Here is a 19,817-nt window from a genome sequence, read left to right as displayed (position 1 = left end):
GGGTTGAAGGAGGAAGAGAGGGGGGGGTTGAAGGAGGAAGGGGGGGTGGTGAAGGAAGAGGGGGAGGGGGGTGAAGGAAGAGGGGGAGGGGGGGTGAAGGAAGAGGGGGAGGGGGGGTGAAGGAAGAGGGGGAGGGGGGGTGAAGGAAGAGGGGGAGGGGGGGTGAAGGAAGAGGGGGAGGGGAGGGGGGGTGAAGGAAGAGGGGGGGGGAGGGGAGGGGGGGTGAAGGAAGAGGGGGAGGGGAGGGGTGGTGAAGGAAGAGGGGGAGGGGTGGTGAAGGAAGAGGGGGAGGGGGGGGTGAAGGAAGAGGGGGGGGGTGAAGGAAGAGGGGGGGGAGGGGGGTGAAGGAAGGGGGGGAGGGGGGGTGAAGGAAGAGGGGGAGGGGAGGGGGGTGAAGGAAGAGGGGGAGGGGAGGGGAGTGAAGGAAGAGGGGGAGGGGAGGGGAGTGAAGGAAGAGGGGGAGGGGAGGGGGGGTGAAGGAAGAGGGGGAGGGGAGGGGGGGTGAAGGAAGAGGGGGAGGGGAGGGGGGGTGAAGGAAGAGGGGGAGGGGGGGTGAAGGAAGAGGGGGAGGGGGGGGGGTGAAGGAAGAGGGGGAGGGGGGGTGAAGGAAGAGGGGGAGGGGAGGGGGGGTGAAGGAAGAGGGGGAGGGGAGGGGGGGTGAAGGAAGAGGGGGAGGGGGGGGTGAAGGAAGAGGGGGAGGGGAGGGGAGTGAAGGAAGAGGGGGAGGGGAGGGGGGGTGAAGGAAGAGGGGGAGGGGGGGGGTGAAGGAAGAGGGGGAGGGGGGGTGAAGGAAGAGGGGGAGGGGAGGGGGGGTGAAGGAAGAGGGGGAGGGGAGGGGGGTGTGAAGGAAGAGGGGGAGGGGAGTGAAGGAAGAGGGGGAGGGGAGGGGAGTGAAGGAAGAGGGGGAGGGGAGGGGGGGTGAAGGAAGAGGGGGAGGGGAGGGGGAAGAGGGTGGGGAGTGGGGGAGAGAGAGGGGGAAGATTGGGGTAGGGGTGAAGGGCGAAGAAGGGAAAGGGGGGGGGGGGGCGGCAGAAGAGGGGAGTGGTGGGGGTGGGTATGGAAAGGTGATGGGGGCCTGAGGGGAGATGAAGAGTAGACGAGGATAGGGGGCAGGCACAAGGGTGAGAGTGGGGGCCGGGACCAGGATTGGATGGAAGGTGGGGCAGTGAGCTGGTGGTGTTGGCATGAGGGGTTTGGATTTGGGGAGTTGGTGGGGTGGCAGGGGCAAACGCAGACCAGGGAGACAAGGTTGAACTCTGCAGTGTACCTTCAGTCCAATAGCTCTTAAAAGCAGCACCCAAGGAACATGTTCCTCTTGAAAATTTTTGAATTCGGCGCTGCAGTCTAAAATGCATAATTGTCAACCTGAAAGGTGTGGGGGAACATATGTTTAAATTATATCTGGGTGCATTTCTATTCAACTTGTTTACAGCTGTGTAAATGTCATATTTTAATTATGAGATAGAGGTGCTTAACTATCCGAAAAACAAATGTGCTTAGCTATTCTAAAAAACATCTGTGGAGAGAGGCGGGTATTTGGGTTGATTATTTTAAATCAGAACTGTCCAAAGATTATATTTACAATGTGACGGGCTGTGCATGTATGTGCAAAACGGAAATGCTGGAAACAGCAGGTTATTTCGCTCAACACCTTCATCAGAATTGGTCATACCTGTATGCTTGATTCAACTAGTTCACAAGTCTGATTTCACCTGACACATACACTTCATTTACTCCCTGTAGTATGACAGGAAATCAAATAATATGCATGTACACCTTGTGTCATTTACTTCTGAAGAGTGTGGCATATTATAATATATCCAAATCTTTTATCAAAACTATTGCTACTTTTAATTGAATTAAGAAACTCTGTAATCAGTTCAGTCAGAATGCACCATCAAAAAGCTTACCACGAATGAATAAATTTAAGAAATCTGCCAAGAATATACTAAATTAGATTGAGTATTAGTGATGTAACCCACCATCCACTATCCACTCGCTAATTAAATAAACGTGCCCTGAATGGATAGACTCAGACTGCTGAGACATCAGGAAGAGCCACGAATGAGCCCCCTCACTTTCCTGCGTATCTCTTCTGTCGTAGACTACCTGCATAGTTATTTTTCTGAAGATCTAGCAGAAATTTCCCAAACATACCTCAAATGTATGGGCTCCGCAAAATGAGGAATGCATCTCTTCTCATTTCAGGCAAGCGTGTCAGCTACCAATGCAGTCAGAGCACATGTAAAAGGCAGATACAGGGTGAAGCTTTCCTGACTCTTGTGATTGTGATCCCTGGACAGGGAGGAACAGCCTCTGTGTCTACCCTGTCAGAGCCTCTTAATTTTATATGTTTCAATGAGATCACCTCTTTTGAACTCCAGAGAAAATAGGGCCATTCTACACTATCTCTTCTCATAAAATAACCCTCTCATCCCAGAAATCAATCCAATGAATCTTCATTACGCCCCCTCTAAGGTGAGCATATCCTTTCTTGTGCACAGAGACCAAACCTGTACATGGTACTCCAGATACTGTCTCACTAAAGCCTCAGAAAATTACTCTTATACTGCAACCCCCCTTGCAATAAACATACCATTTCCCCTCCTAATTGCTTGCTGTACCTGCATGTTAACTTTATATGGTTCATGTACAATAACAACCAAGTTCCTCTAATGACCAAGATTTACTGGTCTAATCCTTCTTTAAAAAAATAAATTGTGCTTTTCCATTCTTCCTGCCAAGAACTCACCTTAAGTGAATGAATTTAGCAAGTTTTACCAGACACAAACTCAAAGTCAAGTTACCATAAGGGTACTAGTCAGGTAAAACGTTCAGGATCATATACCTTTTATTGTGCTTTAGTCACCCTAATAACCTGTGCTTAATTTACATTTTGGTATAGTGTTTAGATGTTATAATTAATTTTGTTGTTTTTTGGTGTTTTATGAGTAAGGTACTCATTGGGCTCAGTACCCAGTGTTGAGGATCTTAAAATTGGGTTGGTCTCAAAGTCTGGCAGAAAATGTGTTTTATTAATGTTAAATAAGTCCCTGCTGTTACATAAAGTGAGGCACGTGGAATGGAAAATGTTCTGTCTTCATAGCCCTAATGTCCTTCAGCTCAAGCACAAAATTCATAAAAAGAGCTTATTTTTAAGTAATGAAGCTCATTGAACATATCTCCATATATAGTCCATGATTTTTCTGAAAAAAGTTGTAATTTTCACAGCCGCTAACTTACTGATGGCTTTTGTTGTGTGCTGCAGCTGCCAGTTTGTGGGGGCCATACAAAGAGATCTGGCAGACAGTGGAGAGTGTGATCTGGAAACGTCTTCCAGAAGCCGTTCACCTGTTGGACCTTACGCTCAAAAAGCACAAACCGGACTTCATCTCCCTCTTCAAGAACCCTGTGAGTTTTTCTGCTTCTGCTTACTTAATTTCAACCAATAAAGGCATAATGATGAGGCGCTATCAAGGTATTAGCCACAGAATGGAAATGACCTGAAGATCTGGGCTAGAACAACCTTGTTTACACAGAAACTGAACCATGTGGAATCCAAAATCAAACAAAAAACATGTGGAAAACCAACTAATACCAACAATAATATCCCCCAGTCACCAAGGGAAGGCTGTGTTGCCAGCTTTTTTTTTTAAGGGAAATAAGCTGCAGGCAGTCAGGCCTTGTAACTCTTTCGAGTTATCAACAGTCACAGATTGTAACTCTTTCGAGTACATTCACAGTTCTTGGTTTCCGGGAGTGGGACATGAACCCACAACCTTCTGATTCAAAGGCGAGGGTGCTATGAACTGAGCCACAGTTGACACCTCAGTCAGGCCTTGTAGAACGAGAGGCCAATTATTGAGCTTAAGTACCACCTTGGCTCGGGCCACCTAACAGCATATATTGGGAATTGAAGATGGGGTAACAGTTACTACTGGGCAACTCACTTCCAACAAAATCTGAGTTAGATTTAGCGACTTGGAATTTACAGAATTAGAAAAATGACTTCCAAGTCCACAGTAGTTGAGTAAATTCACCAAGCAGCTTTACATTGTTAAGGAGTCATTAAGTACATTTATTAAGTTGTACTTTTCACTCCAATGCTTTGTGGTTGTACCTGGTTTGCTCATCTCATCTGAAATATCAAGGCTTTTCCATGATTATCCCATTAAAATATTTTATTTGTTCCTAACTTCTGCCCAGATTGGTTCCACAATTTCCCCTCTTGCTACTATATTCACCGTTCTGATAGCTGTTGCCCATGAGAAGGATAGACAGCAACGACAATTCCACGTCTTGAGCATTTGAGTTATGAAAAGAGTTAACAAAGTTTGGCTTCTTTCTCTTGGGGGGAAAAAAAGCAAACTTTAAGGTAGCCAATGTTCTCCTGGACAGCCACCACCCTCCATAAACTTCAGTTCATCCAAAATCACTGCCGGTATCTTTATTGTGCGCCAAGTCCTGCTCACCAATCATCCATGTACTCATTGTCCTACATTGGCTCCTGGTCCCCCCCGCCCCCGGCCAACACTTCCAATTTAAAATTCTCCCCATCACTGTCACGCTCACCTGCCTTACAACCCTCCAAGAACTCTGTTCCTCCGACTCTGGCCTCTGTGCATCCCTAATTCTCTTTGCCACACCATTGGCAGCCATGCCTTCAACTACCTAGGTTGTACATTGTGGAATTGTTCCCCTAAATCTTTTTGCATCTCCACTTCCCTTCTTTCCTTTCTGGTTCTCCTTTAAAGCCCACCACTGTGACTGCTTGGTCACCTTTGCTATTATCTCCTTGAGCTCGTTCTTGACTGTGAAGTGCTTTGAGATGCTTTTCTAAGACTCTGAATCTATATGAAGTCATACACGTTCACCCAGTTTGAAGTTTTAAGGATGAAAAATTTTAAAGGGAATTAACAACCCTTAACCTGACAAATTTTTTACCCCTGGTTCACTGATGTCCTCCAGGGAAGAAAATCTGCTGTCCTTACCTGCTCTGGCCTACATGGGACTCCAGATCCACAGCAATGTGGTTGACTATTAAGTGCCCTCTAAAATGGCCTAGCAAGCTACTCAGTTATATCAAACTGCTGAAAAGTCAATAAGGAATGAAACCGGATGGACCACCAGGCACCGGAAATGACGAGGGCAAACTCAGCCCTGTCATCCTTAACATCTGAGGGTTTGTGCCAAAATTGGGAGAGCTGTCTCACAGATTAGTCAAGCAACGGCCTGACATTATCTGTAAGGTATGATTCCATGAGCATGACTATGTCCCAGACATCACCATCCCTGGATATGTGCTGTCCCACCAGTAGGACAGATCCAGCAGAGGTGGCAGCTTGGTGGTATGCAGCCAAGAGGGAGTTGACCTGGGGGTCCTTAACATAACTTGGGACACCATGAAGTCCCATGGCATCAGGTCAAACATTGGCAGAGAAACCTGTTGTTGATTGCCATGTACTGCCCCAACCCTGCCCCCCAGCGAGCTGATGAATCAGCACTTCTCCGTGTTGAACACCGCTTGGAGGAAGCACTGAGGGTGGCGAGGGCACATAATGTACTCTGGGTGGGTGACTTCAATGACAATCACCAAGAGTGGCTCGGTAGCACCACGACAGACCTAGATGGCTGAGTCCTAAATGACATAGCTGCTAGACTGGGTCTGCGGCAGGTGATGAGGGAACCAACAAGAGGGAAAAACATACTTGAAAAACACACATCCTCACCAACCTGCCTGCTGCAGATGCGTCTGTCCATGACAGTATTAATAGGAGTGGCCACTGCACAGTCCTTGTGGAGACGAAGCCCCATCTTCACATTGAGGATACCCTCTATTGTGTTATGTGGCACTACCAGCATGCTAAATGGGATCGATTTCGAACAGGTCTAGCAGCTCAAGACTGAGCAACCATGAGGCGCTGTGGACCATCAGCAGCAGCAGAATTGTACTCGACCAGAATCTGTAACCTTATGGCCTGGCATATGCCCCAATCAACAATTACCACCAAGCCAGGGGATCAACCCTGGCTCAATAAAGAGTGCAGGAGAGCATGCCAGGAGCAGCACCAGGCATACCTAAAAATGAGGTGTCAAACTGGTGAAGCTACAACACAGGACTACTTGTGTGCCAAACAGCATAAGTAGCAAGCGATAGACAGATCTAAGTGATTCCACAGCCAACGGATCAGATCTAAGCTCTCCAGTCCTGCCAAATCTAGTTGTGGACAATTAAACAACTCACTGGAGGGGGAGGCTCCATCACAGATGCCAGTCTTCAGCCAATTTGATTCACCCCAGGTGATATCAAAAAACAGCTGAAGGCACTGGATACAACAAAGGCTATGGGCCCTGACAATATTTCGGCAATAGTACTGAAGACTTGTGCTCCAGAGCTTGCCGCACCCCTAGCCAAGCTGTTCCAGTACAGCTACAGCAGTGTGTCCCAAAGAGGCCAATTACCTCCCCATTAGTTTACTCCTGATCATCAGTAAAGTAATGGAAGAGGTCATCAACAGTACTATCAAGCAGCACTTTCTTAGCAATAACCTGCTCACTGACACTTAGTTTGGGTTCCACCAGGGTCACTCATTTCCTGACCTCATTACAGCCTTAGTTCAAACATGGACAAAAGAGCTTAACTCCAGAGGTGAGGTGAGAGTGACTGCCCTTGGCATCAAGGCCGCATTTGACCAAGTATGGCATCAGAGCCCTAACAAATCTGGAGTCAATGGGAATCAGGGGAAGAACTCTCCGCTAGTTGGAGTCATACCTAGCACAAAGGAAGATGATTGTGGTTCTTGGAGATCAATCATCTCAGTCCCAGGATATCACTGCAGTAGTTCCTCAGGGTAGTGTCCTAGGCCCAACCATCTTCAGCTGCTTCATCAATGACCTTCCTTCCATCATAAGGTCAGAAGTGGGGATGTTCGCTGATGATTGCACGATGTTCACCATTTGTGATTCTTCAGATATTGAAGCAGTCCATGTCCTTTGCAGCAAAACCTGGACAATATCCGGGCTTGAGCAAGTAACATTCGCACCACACAAATGCCATGCAATTACCATCTCCACCAAGAGAGAATCTAACCATCGCCCCATGACATTTAATAGCATTACCATCGCTGACGCCCCTGCTATCAACATCCTGGGGGGTTACCAATGACCAGAAACTGAACTGGACTAGATATAAATACTGTGGCTATGAGAGCAGGGCAGAGACTAAGAATCTTGCAATGAGTAACTCACCTCCTGACTCCCCAAAGCCTGTTCACCATCTACAAGGCACTGGTCTAGAGTGTGATGGTATTCTCACCAATTGCCTGGATGAGTGCAGCTCCAACAACACTCAGGAAGCTTGACATCATCCAGGACAAAGCAGTCCGCTTGATTGGCATCCCATCTGCAAACATTCACTTCGTCTACCTTCGACGCACAGTGGCAGCAACGTGTACCGTCTACAAGATGCACAGCAGGAACTCACCATGGTTCCTTAGACAGCACCTTCCAAACCCATGACCTCTACCACTTGGAAGGCTAAGGGCAGCAGACACATGGGAACCCCATCACCTGGAAGCTCCCCTCCAAGCCACTCACCATCCTGACTTGGAAATATATCGCCATCCCTTCGCTGTCGCTGGGTCAAAATCCTGGAACTCTTTTCTGAAAAGCACTCTGGCTATACGTACACCACATGGACTGCAGCGATTCAAGAAGGCAGCTCACCACCACCTTCTCAAGGGCAGTTCGGGATGGGCCATAAATGCTGACCTAGCCAGTGATGCCCACACCCCATGAACGAATTTTTAAAAAAAAGCTATGCTCAATGCCAACAGTCATAAGGTAATAATTAAGATGGAAGAAGGATACGACTGACATCAAAGGATATGGGGAAAGTGGCACTGAGGCAGATGATCAGCCATGACCCAATTGAATGGCAGAGTAGCCTTGACAGGCTGAATGGTCTACTCCTGCTTTATTCCTAAGAGCAAAAACCTATTATCCTTCGAAATGACTCTTTTTATCATTATTAGTGAGTTTTGAAATATACTTTGCCAGCTTCTGTGAACTCAGGCTGTTATTGCAGCATTGATTCATTCTGATTTGAGTAATGGAACTGAGGAAAAATATATGTAGCAGTCGTTGAGGGGGAGAAATTGAAACTTCATTTTTGATCATTTTAATGATCTGGCACAAGGGTCCTTGTGAAGTTGATACAAAACCCTGAAAAATTCTTTTTTTTGTTCAGGCTAAAAATGTACAGCACAGAGAGAAGGTGAAGAAAGCCAGCGTTGAGGGGATTGCGATCCAGGGTCAGCAGGGGACCAGGCTCCTTCCAGAACAGCTGATCAGCGAGGCTTTCATTTTAAGCGATCTCTTCGACATTGGAGAGCTTGCTGCGGTGGAGTTACTGCTGGCGGGTTTGTACTTTTGAAGTTCTGCTGTGATCCCTGTGACAGCTTTTGTTTAAATATAGTGGCCCAAAGTCTGTCTGCTGAATCCAGAACTGTTCATCAGCAAACTGGCATCTTTAGTGTGCTTTATCTGAAAAGTTTACAGAGCAAATTGCATTAGATATCGTTCAGTTGTGATTTTCGTTGCATATGAACTTTGAGTTAAAGTGAGGATTTTCACATCAATTTTATTTTTTCATTTTCTATGAGGGCTCCACTCCTACTGGGGCACTGTTTTGTAACACTGGCTCACTGGTACCTCGCCTAACTAGCAATTTTCCTGTAGAGGATAATTAGCGTCAGAAGGTTATTTGATTATAGGGCCTAAACTCAGTTCTGTTCTCTCCTGATTTACAAACATAAATAAATGCATTTTCCAGCAGAAGCCAATGCGGTATGGAGCAAAAGCACAGACTAACTTCTTGTCACTCACTGGACTAGAGGTTTATAATCACACTTCACTGTCCTGTCTGAAACGAGCTATTGTGGCATCCAATGAGAATTAAAACTCTCTTTTAGTGTGGTTTAATAGTACACCAACTAGTACTTTCACAGGTGGATTCCTGATTTGTGCAATGAATTTAGCACCACTACAAAACTAACTTTTGTGCGCAGAGATCTTATGCTTAATGGACAGTCACCACACAAAAACTATACAACCACCAGCTGTGTTAAACTCTGAATTTCTGGCTGTGGATCAATCACACAATACATAGCATTATGAGGTTAAAATGTATGAACAGTTTGATTAAGCCTTAAATTAAGATTTAAGCTGAGAAACAGCTAGGGTTCAACTCACAGTGCTTATACAGAAGCATTTTTTGTCCCATCACTGCTGCTGGTTAAGCCTTTTCTCACTCCGATCTGATACAAGGTAAAGCTTGTCATTGATTGGCAATCTTAATTTCACAATGTCAATCGTTACCTCTTAGTGCTGAAAGATTAAGAGGGGCATGGAACCTTTGTTCTTCCTAAGCTGTGCATATGCTATCTTCTACACTCCTTTTGCCTGCTTAAAAATCAAGGCTCATTGACCGACTTCACCTATTCTCTTTTGGGACCTTGATATTTGTGAAAGAAAGAAAAACTTGTCTTTCACGACCCCAGCCAATTAAAGGACTATCGAAGTGTGCTCTCGGTTGTAATGTGGGAAATGCAGCACATGGTAAACTCCCACAAACAGCAATGTGATAATGACCAGATAATCTATTTCAGTGATGTTGGTTGAGGGATAAATATTGCCCGTGACACCAGGGAGAATTCTCCTATTCTTTAAATAGAGCCATGGGATCTTTTACATCCAGCAGAGAGGGCAGATGGGGCCTTGGTTTAATGACTCAGCTGAAAGATGGCACCTCCAGCAATGCAGGACTCCATCATACTGCACTGGAGTGGCAGCCTAGATTTTAAACTCAAGCCTCTGGAGTGGAAATTGAGCCCAAAGTCTTCTATCTTGGGTGAGAATGCTATTCACTGAGCCATGGCTGATGCAGTGTGGAACTCCTTGCCCTGTCAGTCTTCCCTTTCTTTGACAATCATCAGGCTGCCCAAGCTGAGCAATACCCAATTCATTCTTCCATCCTCTTCTGTTCTCGCACGTGCACGATGGATCACGACCATTTTCTTGGATTTCTTAATTTTACATGAGCACTCATGTTTTTAGTCAAAGGAAATACCCTCCAATAGGATCCACTGAATTAATGTTTTACTACCCCTAATTTAGTAGGAGCCCTGAATTTTCTCCCAATAATTAATGATTGTCCCCTTACAGCTTCCTATACATAGGGCTGAATTTTGCTGTCGGCAAGCAGGGGGCGGGTCCCCCTCGCCGACGCGTAAAATGGCGTGGGATGATGTCAGGCGGAACCCCCAACGTCATCCCGCCCATTTAAATTTTCAGGAAGGTGGGAGCTCAGCAGAATCAGCTGTGCGCCCGCCGACCTGTCAATGGTCAATTGAGGCCATTGACAGGATCATTGAAACAATTAAAGGACCTACCCGTCCAACCTTAAGGTTGGCGGGCAGGCCAGGAGCCCAGGCGGGGAATAGAAAAAATCCACCAGCGGGATGAGGTTTCATGTAGGGATTTAAAAAGTTTAATAAAGTTTTAGTGTAATTAATGAACATGTCCCATCTCATGTGACATTGTCACATGAGGGGGGCATGTTAAGGATTTTTTTTTTTCTATTTTTAACGTTTTTAAAAGTGTCAGCTTCTCTGGCGGGGATCGGCTCCCTGCCCGCCGGAGATTGGGTCGGGCCCGCCCACCCAGCAGGCAGAAAATTCTGCCCGTAGAGTGAAGAAATTTCAAGGTTCTTTGCATTTTATTCACCATCTCTTACACAGATAATCAGGAGCTTCTATCTTGTGTATTTTCTGCCATGTATACTTGTTGCTTAAATTATTCCTGATGTATTGTGTGTTATCAGATCCCAAGAATTACAAGGGTGACCAGTTTTGTCCAGAAATTATAATGCTAACCTCCCAGTTGATTGATTGGCATATTGACCCTGGCAGCTCATGGAATATCCAGCTTCTGCTGACAGGATATAAATCTCCTGTTGGTACGAATCCACAGCAAAAGCTGGCATTGAATTCTCAGTTTTACTTAGTGTCTCAGGATATTCGATGAGGAAAATGGTAAATTTATACTATATGCTGCCCTTCTTTGCTTAGGATCTGGGAATGCTTGATGCTGACACTGTTCACCTACAATAGAAAGTGTGCTGGAAGATAGGACAGCCACCCTTTGCCTTGAGCGTAGAATTCAGTTTTCAAAGGTTTTGAAATAAGCAATGACTAAACTGTGCAGGCCTCTGTATCAGTGGGCTTAATGGCTGCACCCGGATACGAGCAGAGCCCTAATCTGGATTTCTCTGAAGGAAGGATTTGGCAAATTCACAAAGTTCAGTCCATTGGAATTGAATGTTTAACTGTGGGTTTGATTCTCCATTCCAAGCCCATTTGTAACCGTTGCTCTGTATTCTGAATCAATCCTTCCATAAACATGTGATCAGAATTTGTTATCTGCAACATATAATGCTCCCTTGAAACTTATTTTAATTTTGCTGCATATCTGCAATGGCAGACAGTGCTTCTTGATTTGTAAGCTGCTTTTGTGTTGACGTCTGAGGTATTTTCCTTGTCGATTCCCAAAGTCCGAGTCTCTCGATGTCAGCTTAAACCAGCCAGATTTCCCTAAGGCCTGCATCGAGAAGGAACCAATTTTTTTTTTTTGGAAAAACAAACCCTTCTGAGAACCAAACGTAGCGAATCGCCATGCATACATTACAGTTGCTCTGGTGGAGTGAGACTGGAACTTCAGGAAGCTGTAGTGCCAGCCCTCACCAACAGATTTATATCAGTTTTAGTGCCTTTAAAGCTGACAAGCGTTTGTTGCGTAATTCTAAATTTGTTTAAAAATAAAAGGAATGGGTTTTAAGTCAGAGTCTTTTGTCAACTTATTATCGAGATGTGAGACAGGCAGGGCTATTTAGGAAAATTTGCATCACAAACATTGAATAGTAATGGTTAGATCCGTTTCCACACTGAAGGGAAGCAGGGAACAGCTATAAGGATGGATTGTTGTTTTAAGCAGACATCGACATTACCTGTATGCTGGAGTGCAATTTATCCTCATAGCAATGTCCCATAAATCTCAATACTCGAATGGAGATGCACAAATATATTGATGACAGGGCTCTTGGGTCATTTTTGAAGTACTATTTGTACAACCTAAGCTATCAGCCACTTCAACCTCTGGGATAGTGTTCCTTTGTGTTACCCCCATTTCCCCATCTCTTCACACACCTCCTGCTTCATCCCCCTCTCTCATTCTTCTTGGCGTTCTTTGACCTGTAAAGCAACTTGCTAGGTGTTTTGTGTAAAAGGTGCTCCCCAAGTATCATTTGTCAAAATAGATGGCTCTTGGTTTTTAGTTGTCTTGTGAGCACCTCTAATTCGATCATGTTTGTCTTCACAGGTGAGCATCAGCTGCCCCGATTCCCTGGCCTGACACGTGGTTTGGTGGCTATACTGCTGTATTGGGATGGGAAGAGGTGCGTTGCAAACTCCTTGCATTCCCTCATACAATCACGACAAGGCAAAACATGGACTCTGGAACTCAGGTATGTTTTTAAGCCTCGAAAGTTAAACAAGTGCAAAATAAAACTTTAAAACTTGTACCGTTATTGAATCTGCCTCTTGTAGGCTCATCAAACAGTGTTGCTTTAGAATAAAAGTATTACAGAGAACAAAAATATATAGGATTCTGCATTGTCATGACGGAATGAGAGTGTTTTTCTGTTCAACTTAAACAGTGCAGGTGATTACTAGGAAAGTACTAACTCCTCGCATGATACTGAGTTATATGTTCCAGCAAGGTCCCAGGTTCTGTCCTGGATTGGTTCTAAATTGGTTCATTTCAGAGGGAGAACTATAATTGCCCAGTGACCTCAGCTAGCAAGGTGGATATGCTTAATCAAGACCTTGGTACCCTGAAACTCCCCACACCCTTTATCAGCTTTGGGACAGGGGACCTTTGGGACAAGTGGAGGATGGTGCTGTGAAATTTATATTGCACAAAGTAAGCTGTTACGTGGAATGTTTTTCCTATTATGTAAGTAAAAACAGCATTTTTCAAACTCAGCAACCCATCGATTTATTCTCATGATTAAGCATGACTCGGATTCTAAGTTTGTGAGTAAGCATGATTTACTGAGAGGAAGACAATCATATAACACCTTGGGATTAAACAGTAATTTTCTTTGCAGCTCAGAGCTTGTTTCCATGACAACACGGTTTACCGATGAATTGATGGATCAGGGGCTGACTCAGAAGGTGCTGTGCTTGATCAATCAAATAAACCTCAACAATGAGTTTGAAAAATTGCAAGCTGCACGTGGCTTGGGCAATGCAACTCATCGCAAAGGGGTAAGAGTCAAAGCTCTTAGCATTTAAGCATTTAAGGGAGTGAAAATATTCAACAAGGTTTTTGTTGAGCCCGCAGTAATATTCTTGAATGGTTGAAAGGCTGTTAAAAATGTATATAGGTTGCTTGGCTTTATAAATAGTGGAAGATGAGGAGATTTGAGAGAGATGTTCAAAATTATATGGGGTTTTGAAAGAGTAAACTCTTACCTGCACCCCACATCTTACAACTCTTACACCCCCGGCCACCTTCAAGTGCTGAGCTGTGGTTCAGGCCCACGTCTCTCTTCGTTCACTCAACTTCTTCCCAGTCCATTGGTCTCCTATGTCCAAGAGGCAGAATCTATTTCAAGTTTGTGCCAAGAAAATCTTTGAATTTGGGCATCAGAAATAAAAGGGAGCTCCCAAACCTACATATCACTTTCTTCATTTTTCTGCTTGGTTAGGCTGGCTTACGGAGAATCTCTTTGGGAACAAAATATATATGATGTACTTCAAATCTTGCAGGACAGGAAAACATCTTTCTGCTGATTTTCTAGGTCTCAGATCTGATCAAGGAATGCCGCCAATCCCTTGCGGACTGCCTTTTCGCTTGGGCCTGCCAGACACCGTTGAACAAAGATGACACCTTGTTTCTGATTTCCCACATGGAGTGTGTGACGCTGGAGGCTGATGGCACGTTGGAAAATGTAAACCTGGCTCTTCTCATGGCGCTGCTCTATTGCTTTGATATCAGTTTTTTAGAGCATGTCACCGAGGATCGAGAAGGTATGAGAGCAACTAGTTAAACATCAGAAAGAAACGGTATTGGCTGCACTTGTTTTGAAATCTTCATAATATCAGTTCTCTAGAGATATTACCTCAAAAGTTTTTATTTGTATCTTCACTTAGCCTGATAGCTCGGTAAGGATAACGAGCAGAAAACCTTCCTCTTCATTTCTCTAGCTACTAGATTCAATGTCCCATGAGTTCCCCTTGAGTGTTCCCAAGAAAATTGTTATCAAATATCTTGTTTAAGATACTATCTGCAAAACAAATTTAAATTATAAATAAATTAAGCAAGCACTTGCATACATTTATAGCAGATGTTGATTATGCTGACTTCTCAAAGCTAAAAATCCCAGCGATTTTCTGTTTGAGTTGAATATTATACCATGGTCTTTTATATGCTCATCCCTTATTCCCATTCCAACTTCCAAGCCCACTCTCCAAAAGTCCCAGAACATGGTAACAGGAGTTCGCCGTTGAGCCTGTTTCCCCATTTTGGTACATCATGGGTCATCTGTATATCAACATGAATCACCTGCACTCTTGATACTTGTACTTATCACTTGATACCTTCACCTAAAAAAAAAATTGAAATAAAAAAACAGAAAATGCTAGAAATACTCGGGTCCACTGCAGAAAATTAACGTTTCAGGCCATTGACAGTGGTTTCGATGAAAGGTCATCAACCTCAAACGTGAGTATTTCCAGCATTTTTTGTTCTTATTTCAGATTTTCGACATCTGCAGTATTGTGCTTTTGTTCAAAAAAAATATTGATGACAGTTTTGAATATTTCATTTGGCCCAACATTCAGTGACTGCCTCTGAGTTTAACTATCCCTGAGTCTGGTACTGGAGCCTGGCTGGTTTGCATAATTGTCAGCTAAATTCCTGCAGTAATTGGATAAACCCCAGAGGATATTCTTCCTTTGTATTGTGTGATGTGGCTTCTCCCTGGAGCCGCAGCTTTAGAGACAGCTGAACAAAGATTTCCCATTTGGATTGAGCTATGTTGGAGATATGATTTTGAATATAGCTAGTTTACTTTTGTGTGTTGTGCCTCAAAATAAGGAATCACTATCGAGCTAAAACTGCATAGAAATGCTGCCCCAAGTTCAGAATTCATTAAGGGCAATTGAATGCACACATGATAAGACCCTGCCCCATGAGGGTACAAATAATTTTAATTTACTCAGTTTTTTACTTCTTGGCGTTGCTCCCTCATTGGGTAGATTTAGGTTTCATTGATGATGCAGGATGATGAGTCCCCAGAGCATCCACAATTCACAGGGCATAGCAGAGGCACCTGCATTGTAGTGAGGAAGGGACAGATCAGCTGGTGGGTCCAAACTCTGCTTTTCCAGTAGGATTTGTCCTAGAATGAATAGCTAATAGTTCAAGCAGTTCACAAGACTGGCTGGTGAATGTTCTAAAGTTGACTTTGCCCTGAATGTGTGGACCTGGTGCGATGCCCAGATGGCGTGTCTCTAAATTGAGATTGCACATCTCCTGGTCTCCATGTCACCTCCTGCATCATGAGGTAGACTGATGAAATTAGAATGGCTGAATGGAGCAGCGGGGAACAAATTGGGCAGATTTCACTCATGACAATGACACTACCCAGAAAATGTAACGGAGAAAAGGATTGTTTGGATCGCCTCTCTTTGATGCAGCACCTACTGTGAAAAATGGACACTTCAATGTGTTTAATTAAAAGTACACATTCAAGGGCAGGTGTTGCACTGGATATATAGGTCTAAAAATAAAACTGATAGGTCACTAATTGCGTTCTGAGGTGAATTTTTTTCCTCCCTATCTTTTTAAAAGGTTGAAATGTTTTCTCTTACCAGAATTAATTCATCAGCTGCCATTATTGACAGAAAGACAGTACGTGACCGCTATCCATTGCAAACTGCAGAACTCCCAGCCTTGGAAACTCACAGGCCTGCAGGCTGTAGTCAGATTGGCCTGGGCCTTGGCTCTGCGAGGGATCTCACAATTACCTGATACTACAGGTAAATCTTCTTTTAGCTCTCATCAGATCCCATATATTACTTGGGAAGATTTGGCGGTTGGCTATGATAGTTAATCTGCTAAAGCACATGTTGAGTTGCAGTGGAGTAGACCTGTTACTTCATTTGAAGTGAAAGTCACTTATCTTGCTCTGGAATAATAAACATCAATGCCAGGAACCAATGGGTTCATCGTCTGCCTCCCACTCTTTTTTTGTCAAAATCTGAACTCCTAATCTTTTTTTTACTGTTGGCAGCTCCAACAAGCTGGTCGTACTTCCTTTTAAATCAAGTTTGTGATTAGTGTTTAACATAAGAACATAAGAATTAAGAGCAGGATTAAGTTATTTGGCCCCTCTGTCCTGATCTGCCATTCAATAGGATCATTACTGACCATCAATGCCAATTCCACTTTTCCACCTGATTGCCATATTTCTTGGTTCCCCTAGAGCCTAAAAAATGCCTGTCCATCTAAGCCATGAATATATTTAATAACAGCATTCACAGCCCTCTGAGGTAGAGAATTCTAAAGATGCGCAAGCCTCTAAGTAAAGAATTTCCTCCTCTCAGCCCTAAATAATTGACCTTTTATCCTAAGGCTGTGTTCCCCCCAACTCTAGAGCCTTCAGTCAGGGGAAAACAACCTCAGTGTCTACCCTGTGAAGTCCCTTCAGAATCTTGCATGTTTCAATGAAATCACCTCCGATCTTTCTAAACTCCAGAGAGCATAGGCCCAATTTACTCAGTCTCTCATCATAGCACAATCCTCTCATCCCAGAAAACAATCCAGTGAACATTCAATGGCCCACCTCCAATGCAAGTACTCCAAATCCTTATAATAAAGACCAACATGCCATCAGTACTTTTCTTCTACTGATATGAATTACTTCAAGTTCCTCACTGTCATTAGTCCCTTGGTTCCCCACTATTTTTGGTTAGCTTTTTATGCCTTTTACTGTAAAGATAAATACAAAATATTTATTTGTGACACTTCTGACACGGTTGGCTACATCACCCTCCTCCATTGCCTCTCGACTTGTCATCCGGCTGGGTGGGACTATTCTCACCTCATTCTGTTCTCACCTAACCATGGCCAAAGAATCACTCTTCCTGCTCCCGCACAGTTACTTCTGGTGTCCCCCAAGGATGTATCCTTGGTCGTCTCCTATTTCTCAACTAGATGCTGCCCCTCGACGACATTGTCTGAGGGTAGGTGTCAGCCGTGGCTCAGTTGGTAGCATTCTTGCCTCTCAGCCAGAAGGCTGTAGATTCAAGCCCCGCTCCTGGAGTTGAGCATACGTATTCAGGCTGAAACTCCAATGCAAAACAGAGGCTGTGCTGCACTGTCAGAGGTGCTGACTTTTGGAAGAAACCTTAAACCCAGGATCCATCTGCCCCCCTCAGGTGGTTGTAAAAGATTCCATGGCACTATTCCAAAGACTAGTAGGCGAGTTATCCTTGGTGTCCTTGGTCAATATTTACCTCAGTCAAATCTTAAACAGATTATCTGGTCATAATAACTCTTCTGCTCTTTAAAATGGTGCTATTGGATCTTTTCCACCTTCCCAAGCAGGTAGAGGGAGGCTCAGTCTTACACGAAATGCAGCGCCTCTGATAGTGCAGTGCTCCTTCGGTGCTGCACTCGAGTGTCAGGCTTGATTTTATGCTCAAACCCTGGAGTGGGACTTGGACCCAGAATCTTGTGATTCAGAGATGAGTGTTCTACCAACTGAGCCACAGCTGGCACACAAAGCACTTTGACAAATCTGATGGTTGTGAAAGGTGCTATATAAATGCAAGTCTGTCTTTCTTTGATCGCTGCCCCATTGGCTCCTTTACTATGAGATTACTAATGAACCCTTTCCCTTATAAAATATGAGGTCTAAAATAGCCTTATCTATCACGGTTCTACAACAGTGCTTCCTCATTTTTTCCCCCACTGTGATCCCATTTCGAAGCTTGAAAATCGCCGTAACCCTGGAGTGAGAGTGGGGAGGGTGGTTGGAACTGAGAGTGTTGGGGGGGTTGTCGTTTGTGAGAGGGGGCCAGAGTTCTGAGAAAGCTGAGTGGGGGGGAGATTTGTGAGAGCAGGATGTCGTTGCGAGAGCAGAGGTGGTGGTGGGGGGGTGGTTGTGACCCCAGTTTCGAAACCCCTGTATTTATAACATTGTTCCAGGAAACTGTCTCGAATGCATTCTCTGAACTTGTCCTCCTTACGACTTTTGCTAATTTGCTTTGTCGAATCTATGTAAAGATTCAAATCCCCCTCCCTTCACCCCGATCATTGCATTACCTTTTTTACAAGCTCTTGTTATTTTTTGATTTGATATCTTTTGTGCAAATGGGTCAGACTTGCTGTCTGCAGCTTGGGGTCTGATTTTAGGGATTTGGTTGGCAGGGCTGCTTTCTGAAAATTCAAATCTCTTGACCTGAACTAGTGGTACAGGGATCTTCTATCTATCATCACCGGATGGCACAGATGCATGTAACAAGACGAATAAGGATGAGGGGGGTCAGTCGGCCCATCTCACTCCATCTACAGGCCAATCTTTCCTCCTCCCCATCCCCACAAAGCATTGCAAGATCTAACCACCATATTGCAGCAGTATAACCATGAACTGTCTCAGATGTTGAAGTGGCCCCTGATGTTTTCAACACTTGACAAATCCTGTGCTGGTGTGCATGCAAGAAAACACCTCCCTGTTTATAGAGTGCATACTCTGAAAGACAGTTGTACAATTTCAGCTATAAGGTTGAATATATGTGACCTGAATGCTAATTATTGATGGTCTGGGTGTGACTGTATTTTTTTTTGTTAACCACAGCATTGACAGAGTTCACAGAGGCCGATGAGTTGATTGCAAACATGGCCATTGGCCAGAACGCCTTCCTTTTCCTTGCTGATGCTGTGGTGAGAGCTGAGGGTTTGCACCAAGATGAGTTCTACATTCGCAGGACTCACAATCTAATCACAGACTTCTTGACGCTCATGCCAATGAAGGTAAGTTGCAGAAGTTCATTCAATTAGTTCACATCGTGAACAACTTGGTCCACGAGTGTTTCCCTCTGGGTGCCCCGAACTTCCGTCTGACTCCTACCTTGTGTCTCCAGTATTCATACCCTTCACTACTACAGTGAAAGTTAGCCTCCATTTCATAGTCCCCTTCATAATCAAGAAAAATACAGTTGGATCAGTTCCAAGTCTAAATAAAATAAGCATGCCTTCCATTAACCTTCCCCATAATGTTTAATTTGCAGTGGAACAGAGATTCTGTGGGAGAATTAATGTGAAAGCACCAACTTATTGACATCATGTCCCTACCTCTCACCGCTGCCACCTTCTTGATGATCCATGTTCACCAGTTGTTTAAGAGGAGTGCTCCTCATGTTTGACCCCACACTTGCAAGGCACTGCAGGGAAAGTCACATTTGATGTCTGCAGGATTTAATATGTGTCAATACACTTTTTGTATGTTATAATAGAATACACCTGGATGAACTCCTTGTAGGTGAAGAACCCACTAATTTTGCTGGGGAATTGGGGCTACTGGGTGCTAATACTTGTGTCTCATGTAACTGGGAGTAACTGCATGTTAAACTTTCTTAGTTTGTTACAGGTCATTACAAGCGAAAACCATGTTCATTTTTACTGGGTAT

At 44.4% G+C, this 19,817-nt stretch overlaps 1 protein-coding gene across 1 annotated transcript in view; it reads left to right on the top strand.

Moving 5' to 3' along the window:
- The window catches only part of nup205 (nucleoporin 205), a 106,718-nt gene that overhangs the window by 2,138 nt on the left and 84,763 nt on the right, over nt 1-19,817 (top strand). Inside the window, exons 2-8 of the mRNA XM_078568534.1 lie at nt 3,269-3,411; nt 8,249-8,420; nt 12,436-12,580; nt 13,226-13,385; nt 13,922-14,150; nt 15,999-16,163; nt 18,986-19,161. Of these exons, the coding sequence (XP_078424660.1) occupies nt 3,269-3,411; nt 8,249-8,420; nt 12,436-12,580; nt 13,226-13,385; nt 13,922-14,150; nt 15,999-16,163; nt 18,986-19,161 (1,190 nt within the window). The remainder of the gene's footprint in view (nt 1-3,268; nt 3,412-8,248; nt 8,421-12,435; nt 12,581-13,225; nt 13,386-13,921; nt 14,151-15,998; nt 16,164-18,985; nt 19,162-19,817) is intronic.

This window comes from Cetorhinus maximus, chromosome 22 (assembly GCF_964194155.1).
Source record: "Cetorhinus maximus chromosome 22, sCetMax3.hap1.1, whole genome shotgun sequence".
Classification (NCBI taxonomy): domain Eukaryota; kingdom Metazoa; phylum Chordata; class Chondrichthyes; order Lamniformes; family Cetorhinidae; genus Cetorhinus; species Cetorhinus maximus.
The sequence above is the reverse complement of the archived record's forward strand: the minus strand, read 5'-3'. Positions and strand labels throughout refer to the sequence as shown.